This window comes from Eptatretus burgeri, chromosome 3 (assembly GCF_056783735.1).
Source record: "Eptatretus burgeri isolate ZD-2024b chromosome 3, Ebu_testis_v1, whole genome shotgun sequence".
NCBI lineage: Eukaryota > Metazoa > Chordata > Myxini > Myxiniformes > Myxinidae > Eptatretus > Eptatretus burgeri.
Window position 1 is genome coordinate 8,037,426 of NC_140963.1, and position 22,703 is coordinate 8,060,128.

The 22,703-nt window shown below is 45.4% G+C and overlaps 1 protein-coding gene across 1 annotated transcript in view; it reads right to left on the minus strand.

The window, feature by feature from the left end:
* The window catches only part of LOC147029364 (polyunsaturated fatty acid 5-lipoxygenase-like), a 129,340-nt gene that overhangs the window by 67,459 nt on the left and 39,178 nt on the right, over nt 1-22,703 (minus strand). Inside the window, exon 5 of the mRNA XM_085872367.1 lies at nt 11,622-11,744. Within this exon, the coding sequence (XP_085728493.1) occupies nt 11,622-11,744 (123 nt within the window). The remainder of the gene's footprint in view (nt 1-11,621; nt 11,745-22,703) is intronic.

The following is a 22,703-nucleotide window of genomic DNA, read 5'->3' on the forward strand; positions in this document are numbered from 1 at the left end:
GCCTGAAGTCATCTTCCGTCTGCATGGAAGTCAGCGAATATCACCTTCATCAACCATCTTTGCTGATTATATATGGCATGAGCAAAAATCACTTCCGTTTCTCTGCGAAGCTCAGTGTTGGATGATTTGGTTTGAACCTCCACTTAAAATTAGGGAATTGAAACATATTGGAAATTTCAAATTATTCTCACTCAGAGTTCAACATCACCATAATGTATAATTATCAAATTATTTAAACTTTCGAAATGTGAGACGTGGAATACTGGATACCACTGGTTGATGCACATTTACATGGAGAGAAATGGGGGTCTTTCACCCACTCTGAACCCCCTCCCCCAAAAATACTATCGAGACAGGAACCATACTTGGGGTACCCTTAGCTAACATGCAAAATATGGTTGGATTTTTTTTTTGTACACACTGTCAAGGCTCATAGAAGAGCGAGTACACTGGACAGATCAGGACGTAACAGACAAAAACAGGATGCAAAACACATATGCATGGAGTGGACAAGATGGACAAATAAGGAAACACCAAGGAGGGAAAAACGGAAAATTAGGAGGAGGAATTTGTGTGGGGTTAACAAGGGTAGAAAAGATCATGGTTTTAGATCGAGGACGATCTGAGATTTTGCTGAGCAGCTGTATTTAAGACCTGGAGGGAAGAATGAGAATGAAGAGAATGTGTAAGTTGATTCAACAGGTGAGGAAAAAGAGGAACAAATGAGTGAAGGTGAGCAATGATGATGGATTCAGGTAGTTTCACAGGAAGAAGATTGTTGGTGGACCGTGTGAGCCCTGCATAAACACATGGGGTGAGGGAGAGTAGGGAAGAGAAGAGAGTGAAGTGAAAGACCAGAAAGGAGGAAGTATAAGACAGAGAGACCACCAATCTGTCTGTGATGGCAAAGTGAGAGACCCATAGACTCAGTTTCATCGGAGGAGATTCCAATAATCTTGAAAGTCTTCGTTTCTATGGCGTCAAGCATAGCAATATGTGAGGCAGGAGAGCCATCTCAGAGGGGACAGCAGCACTCCATCAGGCTGCAGATGAAAGCTTTGTACATGGTTAGGAGCTCAGGTGTGCCAAGGAAGGACATTGAATGATGGAGAATGCTCAGTTGGTGGCTGCCTTTGTAGGCCAGCTCGGAAATGTGGCTTTCCTAGAACGATCATGGCAGATAGTGAGACCCAAAAGCTTGAGCCAGAACTTCTTCAAGAGGATCGTTGAGAAAGTAGCTGGGGAGGTTTTCCAGACATTCCTTTCAGAGAGACATAGTGAGAGTGTGAGATTTGTCCAGATTAAAGGACATGTTCCAAGTGTTTGATCAGCTTGTGGTTTTGTCCAGGTCTACAGAAAGTGAAGAGGCTGCTGCATGCTGATCTGAGGGATGAGAGTACCTGAGAGATGGTACGGCAGAGGGTGGAATCATCAGCAAAAAGATAGAGGATTTTTCAGAGAGTCAGAGAGATCATTGATCAAAACCGGAAAAAAAGCACAGGCCCAGAACGCTGCATTGACAAACTCCAGCCTGGACAGGAAGAGGGGATGAGACAATTCCATTGAGAGCCACACATTCACTATGACAGGAGAGGAAGTTTGCGAGCCTTGAGTGGAGATTGCCTTGGCTACCATGAGAGAGTATGGTGAGCAATGCGGGGTTCCAGAACGTATCAAAACTTTGCAAAATGTCTTAAAAGATGACAACCAGATGGCTCTGGTCTCAAGTCTGGCATTGAGGACTTCCCTCCATTGTTGAGGAAGCAGAAGCAGAATGTCCAGGATAGAGTGACCTGTTCTGAATCAAAATTGATGATCGGAGATCAAGCCATTGGAGAAGAGGAAGGATTTATTGTCAGAAGTGATGATTGATTCCATGACCTCATTGATGATTGGGAGCAGGCTGATTGGTCTGTAGTTGCAGGGATCTGTTATTGTACCTTTATTATGTAAAGCAGTAATGTTTGCTGATTTCCAAAGAGATGGAAGATAACCTTGACCAAATGAGAGTGGGAATAAAACATTGAGAGGGTGAGCAATAGCAGCAGAGCATGTTTTTTGGCCACGCGGGCTGATGCTGTCTGGACCAAATGCAAATCAGAGTCGAGGTTTGACAGCAAACCACACATTGTCGGGAGAAAAGGATGCAGTCCAGGAGCAACTGGGTGTAAATGGGTCTGGTGGATACAGAAAGCGATGGCTTGGGGACACAATATTTCAAAGCAAAGACAGAGTCGAGGCATTCAGCCTTCTCATGGGCAATGTCAGCTGTGTAGCCCCTTGAGGTTAGGGAGAAGATGGAGGGGGAACAAACACCAGAAACACCACGAGGATTTTGAGGAGGGAGATATGTTTGAGAGTTCAGTGGTGAGATTTGGGAGATGTTGTTTCCTGGCTCTCCTGAGGATAGACACACACTTATTACCAGCTTTATGGAAGGAACTGAGATTGCCTTCAGTTGGATTTGCCTTCCATGAGGTGAAGGCAAGTTATTTCAGGGCAACTGCCTCACCGAAGACGTCATTGTACTATGGGCGGGAGGAAGGGTTTGACACCTGAAGATGAGAATGGATTAATCTGTGCATAAGAGAGAGCAAATTTCTTTGAAAAAATTCCCAAGATGAGTTGATGTCAGAGACAGTGGAAATGAGAGACCAGTCTCGAAGTTTGATTGCTGCTTGAAGTCCCTGCCAGTCGGCCTGAGTGAAATCCTGGACTCTTTGGCGCGAAGATGGCTCTCTGAGGACGGCCAGATGGATGTCCACTTTAACAAGCATATGGTCAGATAAACCGATTAGGGCAGATGAAGACAGCAGACATTTGCAGGGAAATTGGTCGTAACAAAATCCAGAAGAGATGATGTACCATTGACTGAGATCCGGGTCAGGAAATTGACAGATTATGCAAGTCCCAAAGAGTCAGAGAAGTCCATTGCTGAAGTGCTATGATAGGTGAGAGGGGTACTCACACCCAGCAAACTGGTATGATGACAATTGAAATCACCACATACGAGGAAGGGAGAGTTGGGATGAGGGGATAGACGTTGGTCCATGTTGTCAGCGAGTGAGATGTATATGGAGCCATCACTGTTTTGTGAATGCTACAACACACAAATACAGGTGGGAGCGGAAGAGAATGTGAAACAAGAGGTACTCCTGTGGGTGTGGTGGAGTGAGGGCAGTGCATGGAGAGTGCGGAATAGAGTTCTTGATAGAGAGTGCAACTCTGCCACTAAGACGAGGCTCAGGTCTATCATACTGGAGGTGGGAGTAACCAGGGAGAGACACGAAGGAGTCAGAGACATCTTGAAGGAGGAAAGTTTCTCTTCAGCAGATTATCTCTGGTATGTCAGTGGCAACCTGCATGGAAAGATCCGTCAGGTAAGAGCGAAGGCCCCAAATGTTTGAGCTGCACACCATAAAGGAAGAGGGAGGGAGGAGGCGTTGGGTGCAATAAAGCGGAGTGGAGGGGGAGGGTAAGACGAGGGAGGAGAGAGGAGGTAGGGAGAGCTCTTGGCAGTGTGTAGGAGATTGTGGAAGGGCCAGTGAGAGGTCAGGATGAGGGAAAGCAGGACAAAAGGCTAGGTGGTGATGGGATGAGTCACAGTGGGGAGTAATATGAGAGGAGGCAGAGGGAAGTGGAAGATTCAAGGAGGTGGAGGAATGAGTTGGAACAGTGAGGGTGGGAGAAGGAGGCAGCTTTGTGGATGTGAAGAGGAACAACTTCGAAAAGGGGAGGGAGGGGGAGATTTGACGGAGAAGGGTGAGTTGGGAGATTTGAGCGAGCAGGGTGAGGGAGGAGATTTGAGGGAAAAGGTGTGGGGAGGTGCTTTGGAGAAAGATGAGGGGAAGCTTGGAGTGGGAAGACCAAAGTTTGCTTTGAGGAGGGAATGGGTGCCATATTTAAGAGGGAAGAGAGGGAGGGAAGATGTTGAGAGAGGGCACAGCCATGGGGGGGGGGGGCAGAGGAAGAGGATGGGGAGATGGGAAGGATGAGACTGAGTAGTGGTGTGGTGAAGATGGAAACAGGTGAGGGCAGGAACAAGATTTGAGTTGTGGGAAGAAGGCAAAGGATGATGAGAGGAAAGAAATAGCATGAGGAAGATAATGTGGAGTGTACTGATTGAGAGAGTGAGATATCTGTTCGGTTGGAAGGGAGCCCACAGATGTTCGAAAACCACACAGTTTGGGACCAGAGGAGATGTTAGGAAAGTGGACGACAGTGGAGAGGTGCTAAAAGAGGAGGCAGGATGAAGGGCAAAGTGGGAGAGGTATTTAGGAGGTATAGCAGAGGAGGTCGATTTTAGGAGGTGTTGTGAATTGGCAAGAGAAAGGAGGTTTGGGAAGGAAGAAGTTTGGAGGAAGTGGATGGGGAGGGAGGTTTTGAAGGGGAGGGGTGAGGGGAAAGGTCATGATGGAATGGGGGGCAGGTCAAGTGAGGTATGGGAGCATGAGCTGGAGCAGCACGTCGCTGCGCCCACTTTCGGCTGGTACTCCAGGGGCTTCCATCTGGCCATCCCCCAGGTAGATGCTTGGCCCATCCCCATCTCCTTGATATGCTGATCAACCTGCTGGGACCATGAGGCATGTGGTCGGCCCATTGGCCTCCTCCATTCACTAGGCTCCCTCGCTGAAAGAATCTGTTGAGCAGGATCAGCCTGAGCAGGTTCCAAAGGAATTAAGTCTCTGCCTGAGATCCCTGGTCAGAGTCCAAGCCTCACATCCGAAGAGCAATATTGGAAGCATCAAGGACCTGAAGACTCGGACTTTCGTCCTCATGTGTAAGTACCAGCAGCGCCACACCCCATGATCCAGTGAATCCATGACTCCCCAGGCCTGACGGAGATGTCCATTGACCTCTGGCTTACAGCCAGCAGAGACATGAATATTACTGTCAAGGTAAGTGAATCTCTCTGTGACCTCAACATCCTCACCACAAACAGGTACAGACAAGATAGAAACATCCAAGATGTCATTGAAAGCCTGGATCTTCGTTTTGACACAGGAAACCTGTAATATCAGCGACTCAGTCTCCTCATTCAGCACCTTGATGGCACCTAAAAGGACATCCTCCCCAGAATCCAGTCCATACAAGTGCTGAAAAGTGAGGAGGCCACTAGACACCCCTGACGAACTCCAGTAACAACGAGAAATAAGTTGGAGATGGCATCACCACATCTCAAAGCACTCTCAGTACAAGAATATAGTTCAAACATCACATTGATCAGTTTTGGTGCACCCCACGAAGACCAAGATTCCTCCAGAGGGCATCCAGATTCGCCGAATTGAACGCTTTACAGAGATCAACATAGGCTGCAAGCAGCCCCTGCCAAAACTCTTGTCTGCGTTCGGTGAAGACCCGAAAGTCAAGGACACGGTCAATCATTGACCTCTTTGGTGTAAAGCCTGACTGCTCTGGGCACTGGTGCTCAAGCAGATGGTGGCGAACCCTATCAATAATTATCCAAGCAAAGACCTTGCCCGGCGCTGAGAGTAGCGTCACCCCTCAGTCATTGTTACAGTCCTGGCAATCACCCTTCCCTGTCCAGAGAGGGACAACAATGCCCCTCTTCTCGTCAGTCGGGATGATGACTGCATTCCAGTTAGAGTGCAGAACTGCATGCAATGACATAAGTACAGCATCTACACCAGCTGTGAGAAGTTCAGCATGGATGCCACAGATACCACAAGCTTTACCCCATTTCAACCCGTTCACCTCGGCCTGCATTTCCACAAATAAAGGTGGATCACAGTTGATTCGAGAGTCAGCAATAGGGAGAGCAACACGCCTGACATGCAACTCAACAGCTGGTGGATCAGCCTGGGACAGCCGCTCAAAGTAACTGGCCCAGTCGGCCTCCACTTCGGACTCCTCTGTCAAGAGCCCACTACCCTCCGCTCTAACTACAGTACTCAGAGGGATGGGCATGAAGGAACGCAATGCACAAATTCCCCTGCAAGCAGGACGAGAATCACTTGACCAAAGGTGATGCTCTACCCCCTCACAGATGCCTCGCACATAAGACTCCTTCTCCACTCTCAGCGCAAGTTCAGTTTTTCACCTTAATTCTATGAACAGCCCAGCGCTGCCATAAAGCCTGGCCCAACAACTCTGGTCAGTGGTATTCAGTATCCCTTGAGAGACAAAATTCTTCTTCGCCATTCGGTGAGTTCCAAGACATCCACTGGCAACATCAAGGATGGTGGTCTTGAAGGCACTCCACAATTCTTCAGGATTCCCCAAAGCACCCGGACTCCCCAAATCCCCACTCAGCCTGTTTACAAATTCCTCAGCTACCCTCTCATCCTTGAGCTTGCCAACATGCAGTCGAGGCTGGGATGGTAGCATTCTCCCAGATTTAAGCTGCATCTTCAGAGTTGATACAACAAGCCTGTGGTCGGTATTGCGGAACTGAGCACGACTGTAGCCCCTGCAGTTCTGAATCATCCTCCAGCAAACTTCAACAAGCACATGGTCAATCTCCTTTGCCACACCACCAGCATTGGAATAACAAGTCCAGGAATGAGCCTGTGGGTACTGAAACCATGAACCGGCCACCCTAAGTCCATGATTTCTTGCAAAGTCAAGGAACTTAGTGCTATTCTTGTTCACAGTTCCAGACCCTCAGGGACCAACACACGTCTCATAACCATCCCTCTCAGTTCCAGTCGATGCATTGAAATCCTCCAAGACTAGAAGAGTGTCTCGACTGGGCCACTGATGATCCACAGCCTCGAGCGTGACATAGAATGCATCCTTCTCGGTGAGATCACTGACCTCAATCGGAGCATTTACAGAGACCAAAGAAACACAACCCAAGGAGTGACGAATCCTTCGTCTCATAATATGCTCTTGACTGGGGTAACCTCGTTTATCATTGGACACAGCTACAGCAACTCATTGTGCAAGGTAACCATCAGAGCAACAAGACCAATTGTTGATGTAACCACCCACCATGATCTCGCCACGATCCGGTGTGCTGCAACAGCAATGTTCAAATTCTTGACCTCAGATGACAACAGAGACAGGTGATCATCCTCTCTTAGGGATAGGACATTCCAGGTACCCACCTAAAGGGTGGGTTAACCCAAGGTGGGTTAATCAAAAGCCTCAGGTTAACCCAAGGAGATCGCCATCTGAACGACAACTCAGCACCACCCCTACACACACTACCGCAATCTGACCCATGAAGGTTGTCCCATGGATTTCCTCCTATAATCAAAGAGTCGGCATTCCATAGACTTTGCCCAAATTCAGTCATCCACTGAGCTGCCCTGCAGAGGAAAGCTACACAGGAGGTACTCCCACAGAGTGGATTTTCAATTTTATTTGCGTTTTTTATGTGTTTTGCAGAGTGAAGGGTTTATGGTGGCCAAAGGGCAAATCCTGCCACCAACCTCCGAAAAAAAACAAGAGTAACCCAACTGCAGGAGGACGTCCGCAGACGCACTTGGGCACTAGATATGGATGGCCGTTGGCTCACAAGGAGCTCCTCCGCCGCCCTTTGACAGGTTTTGTTTGTAATCCTGCTGGGTGTCCATATCATACACCCTCCTCACCAGAAAACCTGCTGGGGGAGTCGGATTAGTCGCCAACAACCCGATCATGGAACAGGTTAGTACAGGTCTGCATGGTACGTGTATCAAGTCACAGATCTAATCTGGCCTGACCTGACAATTATTATTTGGATACGACGGTGAAGAAGATTAATTATTTAACTTTCAAAAAGTTACAGATTCGGATGAAACAGTGCTTGTTTAGGTGTGCTATTTGGCAATTGATTGAGAAATTTATTATTTTATGATTATTATTTACTGATTTTAATTATGCAATTAATCAATTAAATCAATCAATTATTGTACCCAATTCTCCATATTTTATTGTACTCCATCCCAATTCCGACTCCATGTGCTGCAAGACAGCATCGCCAGGCGCCGAAGGTGCCCGGCGATGTCGCGCGCTGGAGGATTTGTTACTTTTTTTTGGCATGGGGGTGGTGTACTTTAAATGTACCGCTACTTGTACACCGCTCCTTCCCAATATCATATCTAGGTGATCCATAACGTTACCGCCAGGTGCCAAAGGAAGGGAGTCCTCAGTTTTTACTCCATTTGTTTTCTTGTTTATTTGTTTGTTTGTTAGTCCGGCTGATGATATCACAACCATCTTTGTGCTAAGAAGCTGAAATTCGGGGGCAAAAGTGAATATGTGCTGTGGCAAAAACAGCATTTTCAATTTTTTGATTAATCATGTGATTGATTACTTAATTATTATCGATTTATTAATTACTTATTTATTTTGTCTCATCTGGGCAATATCTCAGGCACCTTTGAGCTCGGAAGTTGATATTTGGACACGACAGGGAACAAGTGATTTGGCTATAAAGGGTATTTATCATTGAATTGATTAATCAATAATCGATTAATTATTCATTTTTCGATGAATTACTTAAGTTTCAAAGAGTGACAGATTCGGATGAAACAGTGGTAGTTTCAGTGTGCCATTAGGCAATTGATTGAGAAATCAATTATTTTACGACTCACTCCAAATCCATTTTCATATGCTGCATGGTGAGTAAGTATAATTTTTACACATTCACGTCAGAAGTACACCGCTCCCTCCCAATTCCGTATCCACATGCTGCACGGCGGCAATGTCACATGCTGGAGAATTATCTATTTTTATTTGGCATGGGGTTGGTGTACTTTGAATTTGCCGGTACTTGTATAAACAATTGGTTAGTATGGTAGGAAGGACTCCTTATTTGTTTTTTTTTTATTTTTATTTTTTATGAATGTTAGGTAAGAGGGGGGTAGAGTGAAGGAAAAGGTTGAAGAAAATATCATTAGGTGCATGGTGAACACCTTCACAAAGTGAGAAGGATAGGTGGATCGGCAAAAAGGAGGAGGATGAAGAGAAGGAAGAGGAAGTAGCGTGGTTGCGGGAGGTGTAAGGTGAGAAGGGTGTAGATATGTTTTTATCATAATGGGTTTGGGGGTGATAAAATATATAAATTGATGATAATTAAAACTTGATATTAAAATAAAATATTAAACCTGAAATAAAAATGTACTCAAATATGATATGATTCTTTTTAAGTATGTATCCATTTGGAATGAACATAATTATATTTCTCCTTTCTATGGAAAGATCACCTGTATATTAAAAGTGTTAACAGGTTGAACTTTGCCATTTAGTTGAATATAAGAAGAATTGCCTACCATTTTTAAAGCTATCTAAAGGATTTTTTTTTTTTATAAATGACACAAACAAGTTGGAATGTGGATTAAAGAAGGTGTCCACATGTATTCACTAAGCTCTAGTCACTTCAAGAAAATATATCTTCCTAGTTTCGGGAGAAGCAGACTGACTTTTTAACCAACATACAATGGAAACTTTATTGTTTTAATGACCATTGAAGTTGTCGTTTGACGGCATTCTAGCATTATGTGCATTTTCTGTATTAGGAGAGGATTAACAGGTCTGGATTTGAAATTTGTGTTGCAACCATTCAAGCAGGATCTGTCCAAGAAGACTGAAGATACGCGTCACCTGGAAGACGTCAAGACCAGACAAACTGGCACCAGTGCCAGAGATGATAAAAAAAACTGTCTTACTGAAAACTACACAAAGACGAAGATTCTCCATTTGTATTTGAGAGATCTAGAATGAGTTTGTATGTTCAGAATCTCCTATGTGTGCATAATAAAGTGTTTGTCTGTTAAATAAATGTTCTAATTGTACTGAAGGTTCAGAGAATTCTTCGACAAGGGAAAGATATTTTTTGCTTTTGGTTTTTTTTAATGTTTCAAGACATTAAACAGAGGGTATAACTGGGAGGATTGAAAGCGTGGTAAAGGGATTGTGGTGAAAATAAAAAGCTGAAGGTAATAAATAGAAAAGACATAATAAGAAAACGATGGTACCACCGGAAGTGCACATATACTAGAAGTGTCGGCCCCAAGGCACCAAATATGAAAAGTCTGACGAATACTCACAAATTGTTACAAGTTTTAAAACAAAACCCAACTAGAAACACACAGTAAACATGGAAACAGCAAAATAACAGTAAAAACTCGATTAAAAAACGACCACTAAAACTTGTCCTTGAGAAAGTTGGCAGAGATAAAGAACACAACCGAAGCTCAAGAACTGGAAGCATCAGAAGGGTGGCAGCGATAGCTCGCCGACTCTTCGCACCGTATACTGTACCGTTGAATCTTTAATGTCCACCAACTAATGTTGGCAGACGGGACACCCAGCTGAAGCATATCCAAGATCGGAGGGAGGGCATACACAATGATTAATCACCTTGCTTCTGAAACACCGGGATGACAGTTTATGGATGGGTCAGAATTCAAACTCAGGCTAGACAGCTTACAGGTGAGTGTGTGTGTGTGTGTGTGTACCTCTTGGCCATCCTATTAGGTCCTTACCATCACCAGACTGTGCACCATCCTTACTATAATTCACGGACCGGGATTTGTGTGTTCGTCACGCTACTCCTACAGTTCTGTGCCAATTACATTCAGACTTCCTACATAGGATCAGCATGACCCTAATTAATGTATAGGGGTGTTTTTATCTTTGCAACTGGTCTTGAGGAGACGTAAATTCTCCATGTAAATGTGTACGGTGTTGCGCCGCCTCCAGGTGATGGAGGGTATTACAAGTCTCCACCATTTACAGTACAGTATTCCTGTCCCCATGTTTTCCAGTGTCACGAGGTGTTTTGAATTATAAGCGGTAGGTATGTTTTTGATTCAGCATGTTACCCGGCTTATTTTTGTTTGCCTGTGCACCGCCCAGATGAAGGTATGCATCAGACCAATGTGTTGCATGGTTGGAAAAACATCGCCCGAAGGGCGGGTACTCTGCCAGTAAATATTGCCAGGCTTAATATTTTAATTCTCTGACAATATTAAAATTATTTTCTGTTGCACCCTCTTTGTGATCTTACTTGTTGCCATCTTGATTTTCAGCACATCCATTGAAACAGGAATGGTGCAATGATGATCATTGGTTAACAGCACTCTCCGACAAATGGCCTCATACATAATTAATGAATGTGCATTATTGTCATTTGAAACAAAAGACTGGGCTGAATTTGAAGGACTAATCAATCTCATTCTGTCATCCTATATCACAGAGTATAGTTTACAGTTTGTAATCAAAGCATTAAGTTAAATATACCATCAGAGATGGGGAATCCCCCACCATTGAATGAAAAAGGTCATACATATTCCAGATAATGAGGGAGGTGAATTGGAAACAAGACACCATTTGGTCATCATCTCGAAAAAGTTCCCCAGGGGTGAGGAACGTCGTAACCAAAAATAATTGAAATCAGATAAGCGGTTTTCCATTTATTACAAAAAACATTTTTTTCAAGATGGCCGCCCCAGTCGGTCATCTTGGATTTGGCCACGCCCAAAATCAATAGGGTTCTTCCTTTTCAGGTGGTACATGTGTGACCCAAATTTCAAATCGATATGGCGAGCAATTTATGAGTTATCGCACTCACAGCTATAAATGTTGACGCCTAGCCAGCCGGACGGACGACCCGGGTGACAACAATATCCCCCTTCAGCCACGCGGCGGGGGATAGAAATGTAACTTACAGCCGCTGAAGTCCAATGTTCTGGTCCACGCGTTGTTCATCTTGGCAGCGCACCTCACGTGGAAGATCTTTGGCCGTCTTAGCCCTGATAGTTAATGGTTGATCAGGCTCCCACACATCCCACCTATAACAAACACACAGTAGGTGAGCATTTTGCATTAAAAATAAAAACATTCCTAATACGAGTTATTACAGGATTATAAGCTTAGACATCAAAAAGTATTCAAAGTTATGGATCATGTGGACTGCAGAGCATGTTTGTTTGTAGGAAGATAAGGGAAGAAGGGTGGGATGAGCAATCAATACCACATGCATGGGTGATTGTATCCCTGTGTATTGATTTTGATGTCTGTGAGAGTATCTCCTCAAAAAGCAAATGTGCTGCCTGTGTTTATTTATTACTAAACTTGCAGCCCCCCACCCCCCCCAATTCTCCCACCAAAAAATGCTGGTGATGTCCTTGTGTCTACCCCCACTGTTATCTTCTTCACTCTTCCTCCCTCTCCTCCACTGAGATGAATTAGATAACTAATGGATTTATCTGAAGTAATATAATTATTATGGTGTTAAGAAGGTATAGGCCTGATGGGACAAATGGCCTCTATTCCTGTGTCCAAGTTTCTTGTACATCCTAGAATATCCTTATAAGGGTAGAAGAATGTTCTCCGACTCGAATAACTCGTGTACTCGACTGCATTTTTTTCCCCATGATCAGGCAAATGTTCATATACACATGCAAGAAAATAGTATACGACATTAAAGGTTGATATTGTGTCCATAGAACCTCACTTCGGAGAAGAGTTTATGTACAAGCTCAAAAAGTGTTGCACTGCATGACTCCATTGTGCTGTGTTTCTTCTTCTTTAAGGTGCAGTGCATGGCTTTGGGAAGTTCTTCACACTTCTTATTCAACACACCACCTTATTCAACATGTTACATTCATTCTTCGTGGCTGTTGTTTTTGTCTTTTATGATGTCATAAAAAATTAAGTTTACTGTTTGGAATGAGTTTAAATTTCGGTTGACTGGCAGACAGAGGAAAAAAAATTATGTCATTCCTTTCTGCGAAATTATGTTATTCCTTTCAGTTGAGACTAATTCAGACCTAAACTACTGCTAAACAACAGGTTTGTTTTCCATGTCCATCATGTGAAAATTTCATGTCCATCAGACCAACAGTTGCTGAGAAAAAAATTCATAACGATCGGAGAAGTGTTGTACTTGTCAAATTATGGCGTCATAACGAAGGCACCGATGACATCATAATTAGCATGCCTTATTGCCCATTGGGAGTAATTGACAATGAACCGTGTTTCAATTTTTTTCCATTGGGCGGTTTTGGAGATATAGAGGTGTAACATTTTTCCCAAGATGGTGTCCATACCACGTGACCTATGACATCATAATTATGAATAAAAATATTCTGCACGCGAAGTTACTCCGATGGAAAAATGTCCCGTCACTCGGACCAATGGTTGCCGAGAAAATTAATTTTAAAAATACAGACACGCACGCCACCGAATGCCTCACCCTGCTTTTTGCTTCGCGAGTGAAGGGTAATGAATATGTGGAATGGAATCAAGGATCACTGTGTGAGTGACCAAAATTAATGATATCCAACAATATCCCACGTCATTGACAATGGCCATTATAATGCTCTTCCAACCGAAATTTGGAACAACCACCCAGAAACCGTAGCTTGTTCGATGCAGGCCTTTAATCACCCTTTGCCTCCAGTTATCACTCTATTTCCATCATCGTCTCCAGTCCTCCTTTCCTTTCCTTCCTTGTTCTTTCATCTGCTCTCCCTCACACCAGAGCACCATAATCCCTTTTCTACGTTTTTTTTTTTTCTACACATATACACTGAACTCAAACGCCAATGTAAAAACAAAGTAAATTAGGTTTCAAAAACATCCAAAGCATCAACATCAGTTCTGTATGGTGGCCATTTCCTACATTCACAATTAAACTTCACAAATCAGTCATATTGAGGGGACATCCGGCCCGCCGTGCTCTGGCTTCCAGACAAGGCCTGGGGGTCGCTTGCTCATTCTGCCTGGGTGAATCCTCAGTCTCAACATCCTCAGTCTTTGCAAAGTGTTCCTGTAGATATCGAGGAGGGCTTCGTGGTCCAGTCCCCGGATATGCCCCGGGGGTCGCTTGCTGGTGCCGGCTTTGCCTGGGGTGACCACCAACATCCTCAGTCTCCTCTTCCCACAATTGTGGATGAACTTTGCCAATAAATAGTCAAACTTGTGTTACATTGTGCATGATTTTCCGCTCACCTCGTCGAAGAATAACACCCGTCCCCTTTACGGCTACCACTGTACAAGGGTGTGGGTCATAGGTGGTGCTCAATTTATTCTGTTTTGGTTGTCGGAGAAGAACTGGATCACCTACACGTATATTGTGAGTTGCCATGTGTAACTTGGCAAACGCATTTTGATTTTTTTTTGTTTGATAATCCAGTCTCGGTCCAGGGCATTTCAGAGAACAGGATTATTGATCCGTGCTGGAAGGTGAGGGGTTTTGGTGTGGACTTCTCTTTCCAAGAGAAGTGCGCTGGAGACGCTCCTGCAACGCAATGTGGTGTTGCACAATACTTCCGCAGGAATGTGAAGAGTTCCTGACGCCAATTCCTACGATTGACACATGCAAGGTGAAGAGCTTTACCCAGAGTATGAAAAAAAAACCCTTCCACTTCCGAATTCGCTTGAGGCCAATAAGGTGTAACTTGATGATGTTCGATTCAATAAATGTTACAAAACTGTTTGAACTCAACACTGATAAATTTGGGGTCCATTGTCTGATGCAATTTTATGTGGCAAGCCATGAGTCGAAAATACAGTTGTTTGGCCACTGATAACAGATTGGATAGAAGTGGATGACAGGATAATTGCTTCTGACCATCAAGAACATTCATCGACAATGCCAAGGATGCATTCGCCGGGAGGGAATGGGCCACATATGTCAACATGGATGATCTCCCACGGATGAGTTGGTATCTTGGTCATTTGTAACGGCGCAGGTTGAACAGGTTTTAACACCCCAAGTTGGATGACCGATGTGTGCCCGAGCTGAAATCCTGTACTATCCGTATCAGATACCACTACGTTGGCCACAATTTTACTGTTCTACTCCAGACAGCTGTCGAACTTACGCCTGAATGGGTAAGGGTGTTTTCGAACCACATGTGAAGATGGTAGTGGCTGACTTGGATAGAGTGCAGTGGTGGCCATCTTGACAGAGCCTGTGGTAAGTGTTTCTGTCCAGTAGATTGACCGAAGCTCCGTAATCGACAACCATCTTAACAGGAACATCGATAATGACCGTTATGGTGTCTATCCCTAGTGGGCGATCCGTGCAATTGAAGACATAACTTTCCCCATGATCATCTTCAGAAGCTGCACGCATGAATTTCATGGAGTGATCTTGGGAGTTTAAGGTATCTGAATGGATTTGTTGGTTTCTTGTCATGCAAACTCGGCTGAAATGGTTACTTTGTGACAGTAATTGCCCGATTTGCCTTTTGCTGGGCAACAATCATCACCGTACGTGAGACCTGTTTTTCCACAGCTGTAGTGACATTTAGCTAGGCTGAGATTTCTCGTGACATCACCAGACGTTTCCACATCAGCTGCTCATTTGAGGTTTGCCGAGAATGAGTTTTGGTAACCACGTTAACAGCCCCCATGTCAGGGTTATCAACAGTCTTCTCTTCCATTTGTGTGGCTTGAGTCTTGGATACTTCCATAACTCGAGCTCGTCAAGGCATGGAGTCCATGTTCAAATCAAGTTCGCGAAGGAGATGTCCACGCAGGCATGGCGATGCACACTTGTGTATGATTTGATTTTTATTGCCTCATCAGCAGCATAATGCCCAAACTCACACGTTCTCGCTAACTGTCGAAGTCGGGTGACGTAATTGCCAATCAACTCGGATGGCGCTCATTCGGCCTGGCGAAACACGTGATGTTCAAATGAAACATTCCGCCGAGGCTTCACCGGCGATGTGGAGCAGGAAAACACATTGTTGTTCCATGTCAGTAATGTTCGCAGCAGCCATGTTGTACTCCAAGCTTCGTCACCATTTTCTCCATTGTTGTGCAGTAATGGAACCATTGCCGACTTCAAATGGTCATGGAGCCAGGAAGTCCAACTTGAGCGGCATTGTTCTCCTCGTCGCCAATATAATGTTATTCCAACCGAAATTCGGAACAACCACCCAAAAAGCTCATTCGATGCAGGCCTTTGATCACCCTTTGCCTTGATGGGGAAAATTTCCTTTTTAAACAAGTTTTTTTTTTCATGTATGCACGGCTTACTCAATGTATACAAATTATAATCAATTGTTTATGTTCAATTACTATTCATTTCTTTGTATTGAAACTTATATAATCAAACATCCTAAAACCAAGTGTATTTACCGGGACCTTTAACCTAATGCCTTTACCACCCTCTATCTCCCTCTCTTTCTCTTTCTCTGTGTTTACCTCCATTCTGCCCTCCTTGTCTGCTTGTAGTATTTTGTTTCAGGCCTCCTCAATGATTTATGTAGCAACCTTTTGACCAGTACGATAAAACGTCGAAGATGCCTTTCCCATGTGAAACCAGCCTCATCAAGGCTAGCTGTAGGTCATCATGACCAAACTCCCCTCCTTCCCTTTGTTCTCTCAACCCCCCCCCCCACTCCTCCCAAGGCATATATATATATATATATATATATATATATATATATATATATATATATATATATATATATATATATATATATATATATATATATATATATATATATATATATATATATATAGCAAGAATGTAAGCTGAGCTTGAGTGCAAACCATTGTAAATGTTTTTACATTTCGATGTGTTGTGACTCCGCAGTCGCGAATAAACCTTCTTTGAGAAATTTACTTTCCTTGTGGTCAGTGGACTATTTAGTGTGTTGCAAAGTTTTGAAAATTTAAAAATTCTTTTAAATTAAAAAAAATAAAATAAAATTCCACATCAATTTGGTGCCGTGTCTCAGATGTACTAAATCCCTGGAGGCAGCCCATGGTCCGGAGGGACGGCGAACGCTTCAGCATCACAGACTAGAAAGTAAGCGGAGAGCGTTCACCCATCCCTGACGGTGGGCCTGCCCCTTCACGGGTAACGTACATGAACGAAGGAAAGTACATGTCAGAGAATCTTTATTGATAGGCCTGAAAGGATTCTGCAGTCAAAAGGGACGCTTAAGCCAACAGGGCTGAACAGAGATCAGGGATCTCTTAACGGGGAGTTAGAGTCTCCGCCGTACCTTGACTGAATTCGGTACTTGGCTCACTGTGCTGTACTTGGTACAGCAGCAGGCAGAGGTGAAAGACCATCCCCTCGGGTCAAAAGGAGGGGTTTGGAGTCCCACCTCCGTAAAGAGAAGGGTTTTGAGACCCAGCTCACTGTGTAGTAAAGTATGATTGTGTGTGAGAGGTATGTGGTTCGAAATAACAATAACATATAGTTGTTTTGTTACAGTGCTGGTCAGCATTTGTTATATTATCACTGCATTGAAGTGCATGTTTCGTTGTATTTGTGATCGTGTAACGATTTGCAGAATGGGAAATACTGGTGGAACGTGTGATGGGATTGAACAAACCGAAGCGACCTGTCCCAGCCACGCCGAGGGACATGCGTGAGATATATGTTCGATAAATACGGACCTGATTCTGTGAGAGACATTGCGAATTGGTGCGAATGGACTATGAATAGTAAATTGCCTTTTCCTGAGAATCGTACCTTTGATCGAGATTGTTTGAACCACTTAAGGAAAATGTTGGAGGAAAAAGGAAAGGACAAAAGGACCTCAAGGCACGTACATTGGGGAGTGTATATGGAATGGATGGAAGCGTGTAGGGATCGGGTCGAGAAAACACGGCTGTTAAACTTAAAGGGCCAGCTGGACCAGGTGACCATGCAGATGTCCATGAGACTTAAAAATAAATCCAAAAAGAAACAGTGAGCTGCCCCTGTGGAGTTTGAGGATGACAGGGTGCAGTCGGATAAGTGTCCTGACCCTGTTCCAGATGTAGTGCTGTCGGCGCCACCACTTGAGGACAAAGGGGGCGCAGAGGGCGAGGATCATGCAGAGCAGGACGTGAGACCAAGTGGGGCAACAGGAGTGCCAAAGGTAGAAGGTACAGATAGTAAGGCTGCGACACAACAATCAGAGAGGGACCCCCATGGTGATACCGTTGAGGTGCAGACCAGGACACAAAGGGTCAAGTCAGACACCATCAGGGAGGACAACAAAGGACTGGCACAAATAGGTGCGTTTCCATTGCGAGATTACCCCAGGGACAGAGGCGTGCAGGCTATATATCGGCCATGGGCTTCCGAATTAAGAGCCATTGCAAACAAGATGCCGAAAATGCGTGAGGATCCACAGAAGTTCCAACGAGAGTTGCGGGTGGTGGTAGAATGCCATCAACCAACTTATGTGGACGTGAATATTTTGCTGAAATTGATTGTGCCTGAGGCGTTACTCCGACAATTGAAACAAGTTGCAGGGTGGCCAAGAGAAGCACCCAAAATCCAAGACGAGCTAAAAGAGCATGTCAACAAGCTCATTGACACCGTGACAGAGGTCGCCCCGCTCAAAACAGACTGGGGAAAAATACAGGTGTGCAAACAATGCTCATCCATCGATCCGTTAGATTATCTAGAGTGGTTACTGAGTGTATATCAGCGTCACTCTGTATTAAAAGATGATGAAGGCATCCCGTTCGCTCATGCATTTATCAGTGGTTTGGCCGCAAAATTACAAACAGAAGTCAAGTGAGTGTGTATTGGCTGGGAATCCAAAGATGTGAAGGATTTAATGCTTTACATAACCCATTGCAGTTCATTGATTGAACAACGTTATACTGAGACGGCGGCTAAACTGATGCCGACACAGGTAAATGGGCCAGGAACATGGGCAAACTGGAGAAATGTGAATTATCATGCACACTACCACGGGCCGAGCTGTAACCGTGGCTGAGCACACTGAGACATGCGCAAAGAAGTCTGTCGAGTGTGTGGGCAAACAGGTTACTGGGCGAGGGAGTGCCTGAATGTCGGAAATGGACCAATTATGGCACAAACAGGCCGGCTGGGGAGGAGCGGCCGTCTCAACCAAACCAGGACTGGGGTGCAAATTCCCATCAGCAGGATGGATGGGGAACACCAGCTGAGTCAGCTGCTTCATTTCCACCCCCACCGCCCCAGAACCCATTCGCTTTACGACAGAGAACAGAAGGGACATCATCAGAATTACCATTGCTGACTTCAAAACCGCGTGACGAACAGAGACTGACTTTGACAATCGAAGGCTGAAAGATTCCTTTTCTTGAAGACACAGGTACAACAAAAATATGTGATCAGGAAAAGTGACCTTCTGAAAGCACCTTTATCGTGGGAACAAGTAAATGTTGTAGGAGTGTCAGGCGTTGCGATGGTGATCCCACTGTCTGAACAACTACGAGTAGAAGTTGGACCTTTGTTGGCACAACATGCATTTTTGATGGCAACTGACACGCCAATTAATCTGTTGGGAAGAGACCTATTATGTTAGCTGAATTGCACAGTGAAATGCACACCAGAGGGAGTATACTTAGATATGCCTCACGAATCACATATAACTGTCCTGAATTTATTGCAGGAAAATACAGAGAATCTTGTATACCGGTGGACTGTGACGGATGGTGAAGCATCTAACAATTTGCAGGTGTGTGTGTCCGATTTGAAGAGGAGCATACCGGAGGTGTGCGACTGGGTAAGTCAGCATCACATTGACACCGACATGGGACAGACTCGATTATATAGCATTGCAGATTGTGACGTTAAAGGAAAAGATAACGTCTATGCGAGGGAAACAATTTCAAAATTACACCAAAGTTTTGACATAGCATTGGGAACAATGTGGATTGGGAAGCAAGGGATTGGCCTGGAGGTGCATCTGATGCAGGAGCAATTAAAACTGTGGAATCAACCGTCCAGTGTTCCACCAGGCTGTGGTGGAACAGTAAAGGCTGTGTTTGAGATGGTTGATCTCTCAGAAACAATGGGGTCAGAGAAATTACCTGGACTGCTAGAGCAGGTCCCAGCTTGTCTGTAGGCAACACATGCTAATGACGTGGGTCGAATTAGAAGCAAGCAGCCAATAAAGATCAATATAGATAGATCAAAGAAGCTGCCTCGCAAATCGCAATATCCATTACGTCCAGAAGCGGAAGCAGGGATAGCTCCCATAGTGGAAGCGCTATTAAAGCAAGGAACAATTATTCCCACAGTCAGTCAATGTAATATGCCGATCTTACCCGTACGAAAACCCGGAAAGTCGACGTGGAGGTTTGTACAGGACCTGAGGGCGGTGAATGACGCCATGATCTCCGCCTACCCAATCGTCCCCAATCCAGCGACCATGCTGTCAAGTATCCCAAGTAACTCTACCCGCTTTACTGTGATCGATTTTTGTTCAGCTTTCTTTTGCGTATCGATAGCCCCTGAGTCACAATTCCTTTTTGCATTCACGAATCAAGGTATGCAATATACTTGGACTGTGCTTCCACAAGAATACACCGAAAGCCCTACTTTGTTTTCCCGAGCATTTTTCAGATGACCTAGATGACATAGTTTTCCCCAACAGATCCACATTGATCCAATATGTCAACAACTTGCTGATCTGCTCAACGTCGAAGGAAGCGTGTGAACAAGATACTTTGACGCTGTTGACGGCCTTAGCAGAAAACGGACACAAAGCCTCGAAAGCCAAATTTCAGTTTTGCCAGCAGGAGGTGAAAGATTTGGGACACATTTTGAAGGTAGATACCAGACGTGCCTCTCCAGAGCATATATCTGCAATATTAAAACTGCCCAAGCCAACTACCGCTAAACAGATGAGGTCTTTCCTCAGGATGACAGGCTATTGTAGGCAGTGGATACCTGACTATGTGGCCTTAGTGTGCCCCCTGCTGGAAATCGGTTCGGCAAGTGTGCCCAATGCGCTGACCTGGATGCAAGAATCAGACGAGGCTTTCGTGACTCTCAAACAAGCTCTGTCCTCTGCTCCCGCTTTGGGTATACCGAACTATTAAAAACCTTTCCATTTGTACGCAAATGAGAGTCGGGGCTTCGCACAATCGATGCTGGCTCAGAAGCACGGAAACAAGTTACGGCCCGTCGCCTATTACAACACTAAATTGGATCCGGTGGCGCAAGGATTCCCATCCTGTTTAAGAGCAGTGGCAGCCGCTTCGCCCGCAGTGCAGGCGACAGAACCACTCGTCACAGTACACACTTTGAATCTCATGGTGCCACACACGGTCATGGGCCATGCTGTTAAAACAAAAACACAACACTTGTCTGCCTCACGGGCAACGACGTACGAACTCTCACTCACAGCTCCACCGAACATTAAGATTAAGAGGTGCCCACCATTGAATCCCGCTAGTTTTCTGCCGGTAGAACTGAATGGAGATCCTCATGATTGTGAGGAGGTGATCGTACACACGTCTACCAGGTCCTGATTTGAGAGACACTCCAATCCAAAATTCTGAGTTGACTCTATATGTCGACGGTTCGTCATCACGGGCACCAGGTGGATTTCTATTAACGGGCTATGCAGTTTGCTCCGATCACCATGTAATCGAAAAGGAAAGATTGGCTGCGAACTGCTCCACATAGCAAGCAGAGCTGTTCGCTCTAACTCATGCATGCTGCCCAGCAGAAGGCCAAAGAGTGACAATTTACACCGATTCCAGCGATGCATTTGGTGCTGTACACAAATTCGGAGCCCTCTGGCATGAGCGGGGGTTTATAACTTCCTCTGGTGCGCCGGTGAAGAATGGTACATGGATTGCGAACATGTTGCAAGCAATACTTCTGCCCTACGAAATTGCAGTGGTTAAATGTGATGCACACACGGGTGGATCTGACGATGTCTCATGGGGAAATGCCAGTGTAGATGTAGCTGACAAGGCTGATGCCACCATTACTGATGCCCTACTGGTATCACAATGTGTACCAACATCATCGGCAACGCCATCCCTTGACGATGTGAACACTTTACAAACTGTTGTTAGTACAGCAGAGAGGGATTTGTGGATGATGTCTGGATGTGAATTCGATGATGGGTCTGTACTGTATGGGTGTGGCCCTAGTCGCGGTTGGTGGTGGTCACGTGGTTGGGGCTTCATATGTCACGACTCGCCCACTGGGGGCTTGTAGCACGAGTAGCGTCAGAAGCAGCATGTACTGTCAGTAGCAGTGTTCTGTGGGTCGTGTGCCTGTAGAGTGCATCGAGTACGTAATAAAGCGGAGTTACGGGCATCGTACGCTCACACTCCCGCTCGTGGCAATAAAGCAGGGTTGTGCTATCCCTCGCTCGTGTCTGCCTGTTCGCACCTCGACCACGACATTACAGTTTGGCGAAGAGTCTGTTTCGGATCGACGTGTGCAGAGTGCCTGGTTTGCATCGGTATTGACTTGGAGTCTTTGGCCGGAGCGATTGAATCACTGGAGCGGGAAACTCAGCGCAACTCGCGCGGTTCGAGTTCGACACCTGGCGAGGGTCCCAGGGAAGCGCATCGCGAGTTTCGCGCGGCTGCACGCACAGTCTTCGGTGCGGGTCGAGTCCTGCAGCCAGACGTCTCGCCGGCGCCTGCAAGTCAAGTTGAGTGAACGACGGCCGCGCTCGGAGTTCGTTTTATTTCTGCATTGCAAGCCTCGGGAATGGTTTCTGCGATGCCATGGCTAAAGGACAAGGACGTGAAGTTCAGCTTAGACGCGGCGTCGGCTGTCGCACAAGCGCAGAGGGATGTCTGGAGTCTCGATGGTCAGTGCGCGGCGGATGATCTGAAGGTCAGCGCGATGTATCAAGCACGCACAGCCGCATGCACAGTCTTCAGTGCGGGTCGTGACCGAGCGTTGCAATGCAGTCAGTCCGACGGCGGTCTGAACACTCGGGGACGTCTACGGTGTGTGTGCCAAGAGTCATTGCCCATCATAACGGTCATGGATGGCGGTGTGCGAAGCGACCCCTGCGTCCCGGGTCGAGACC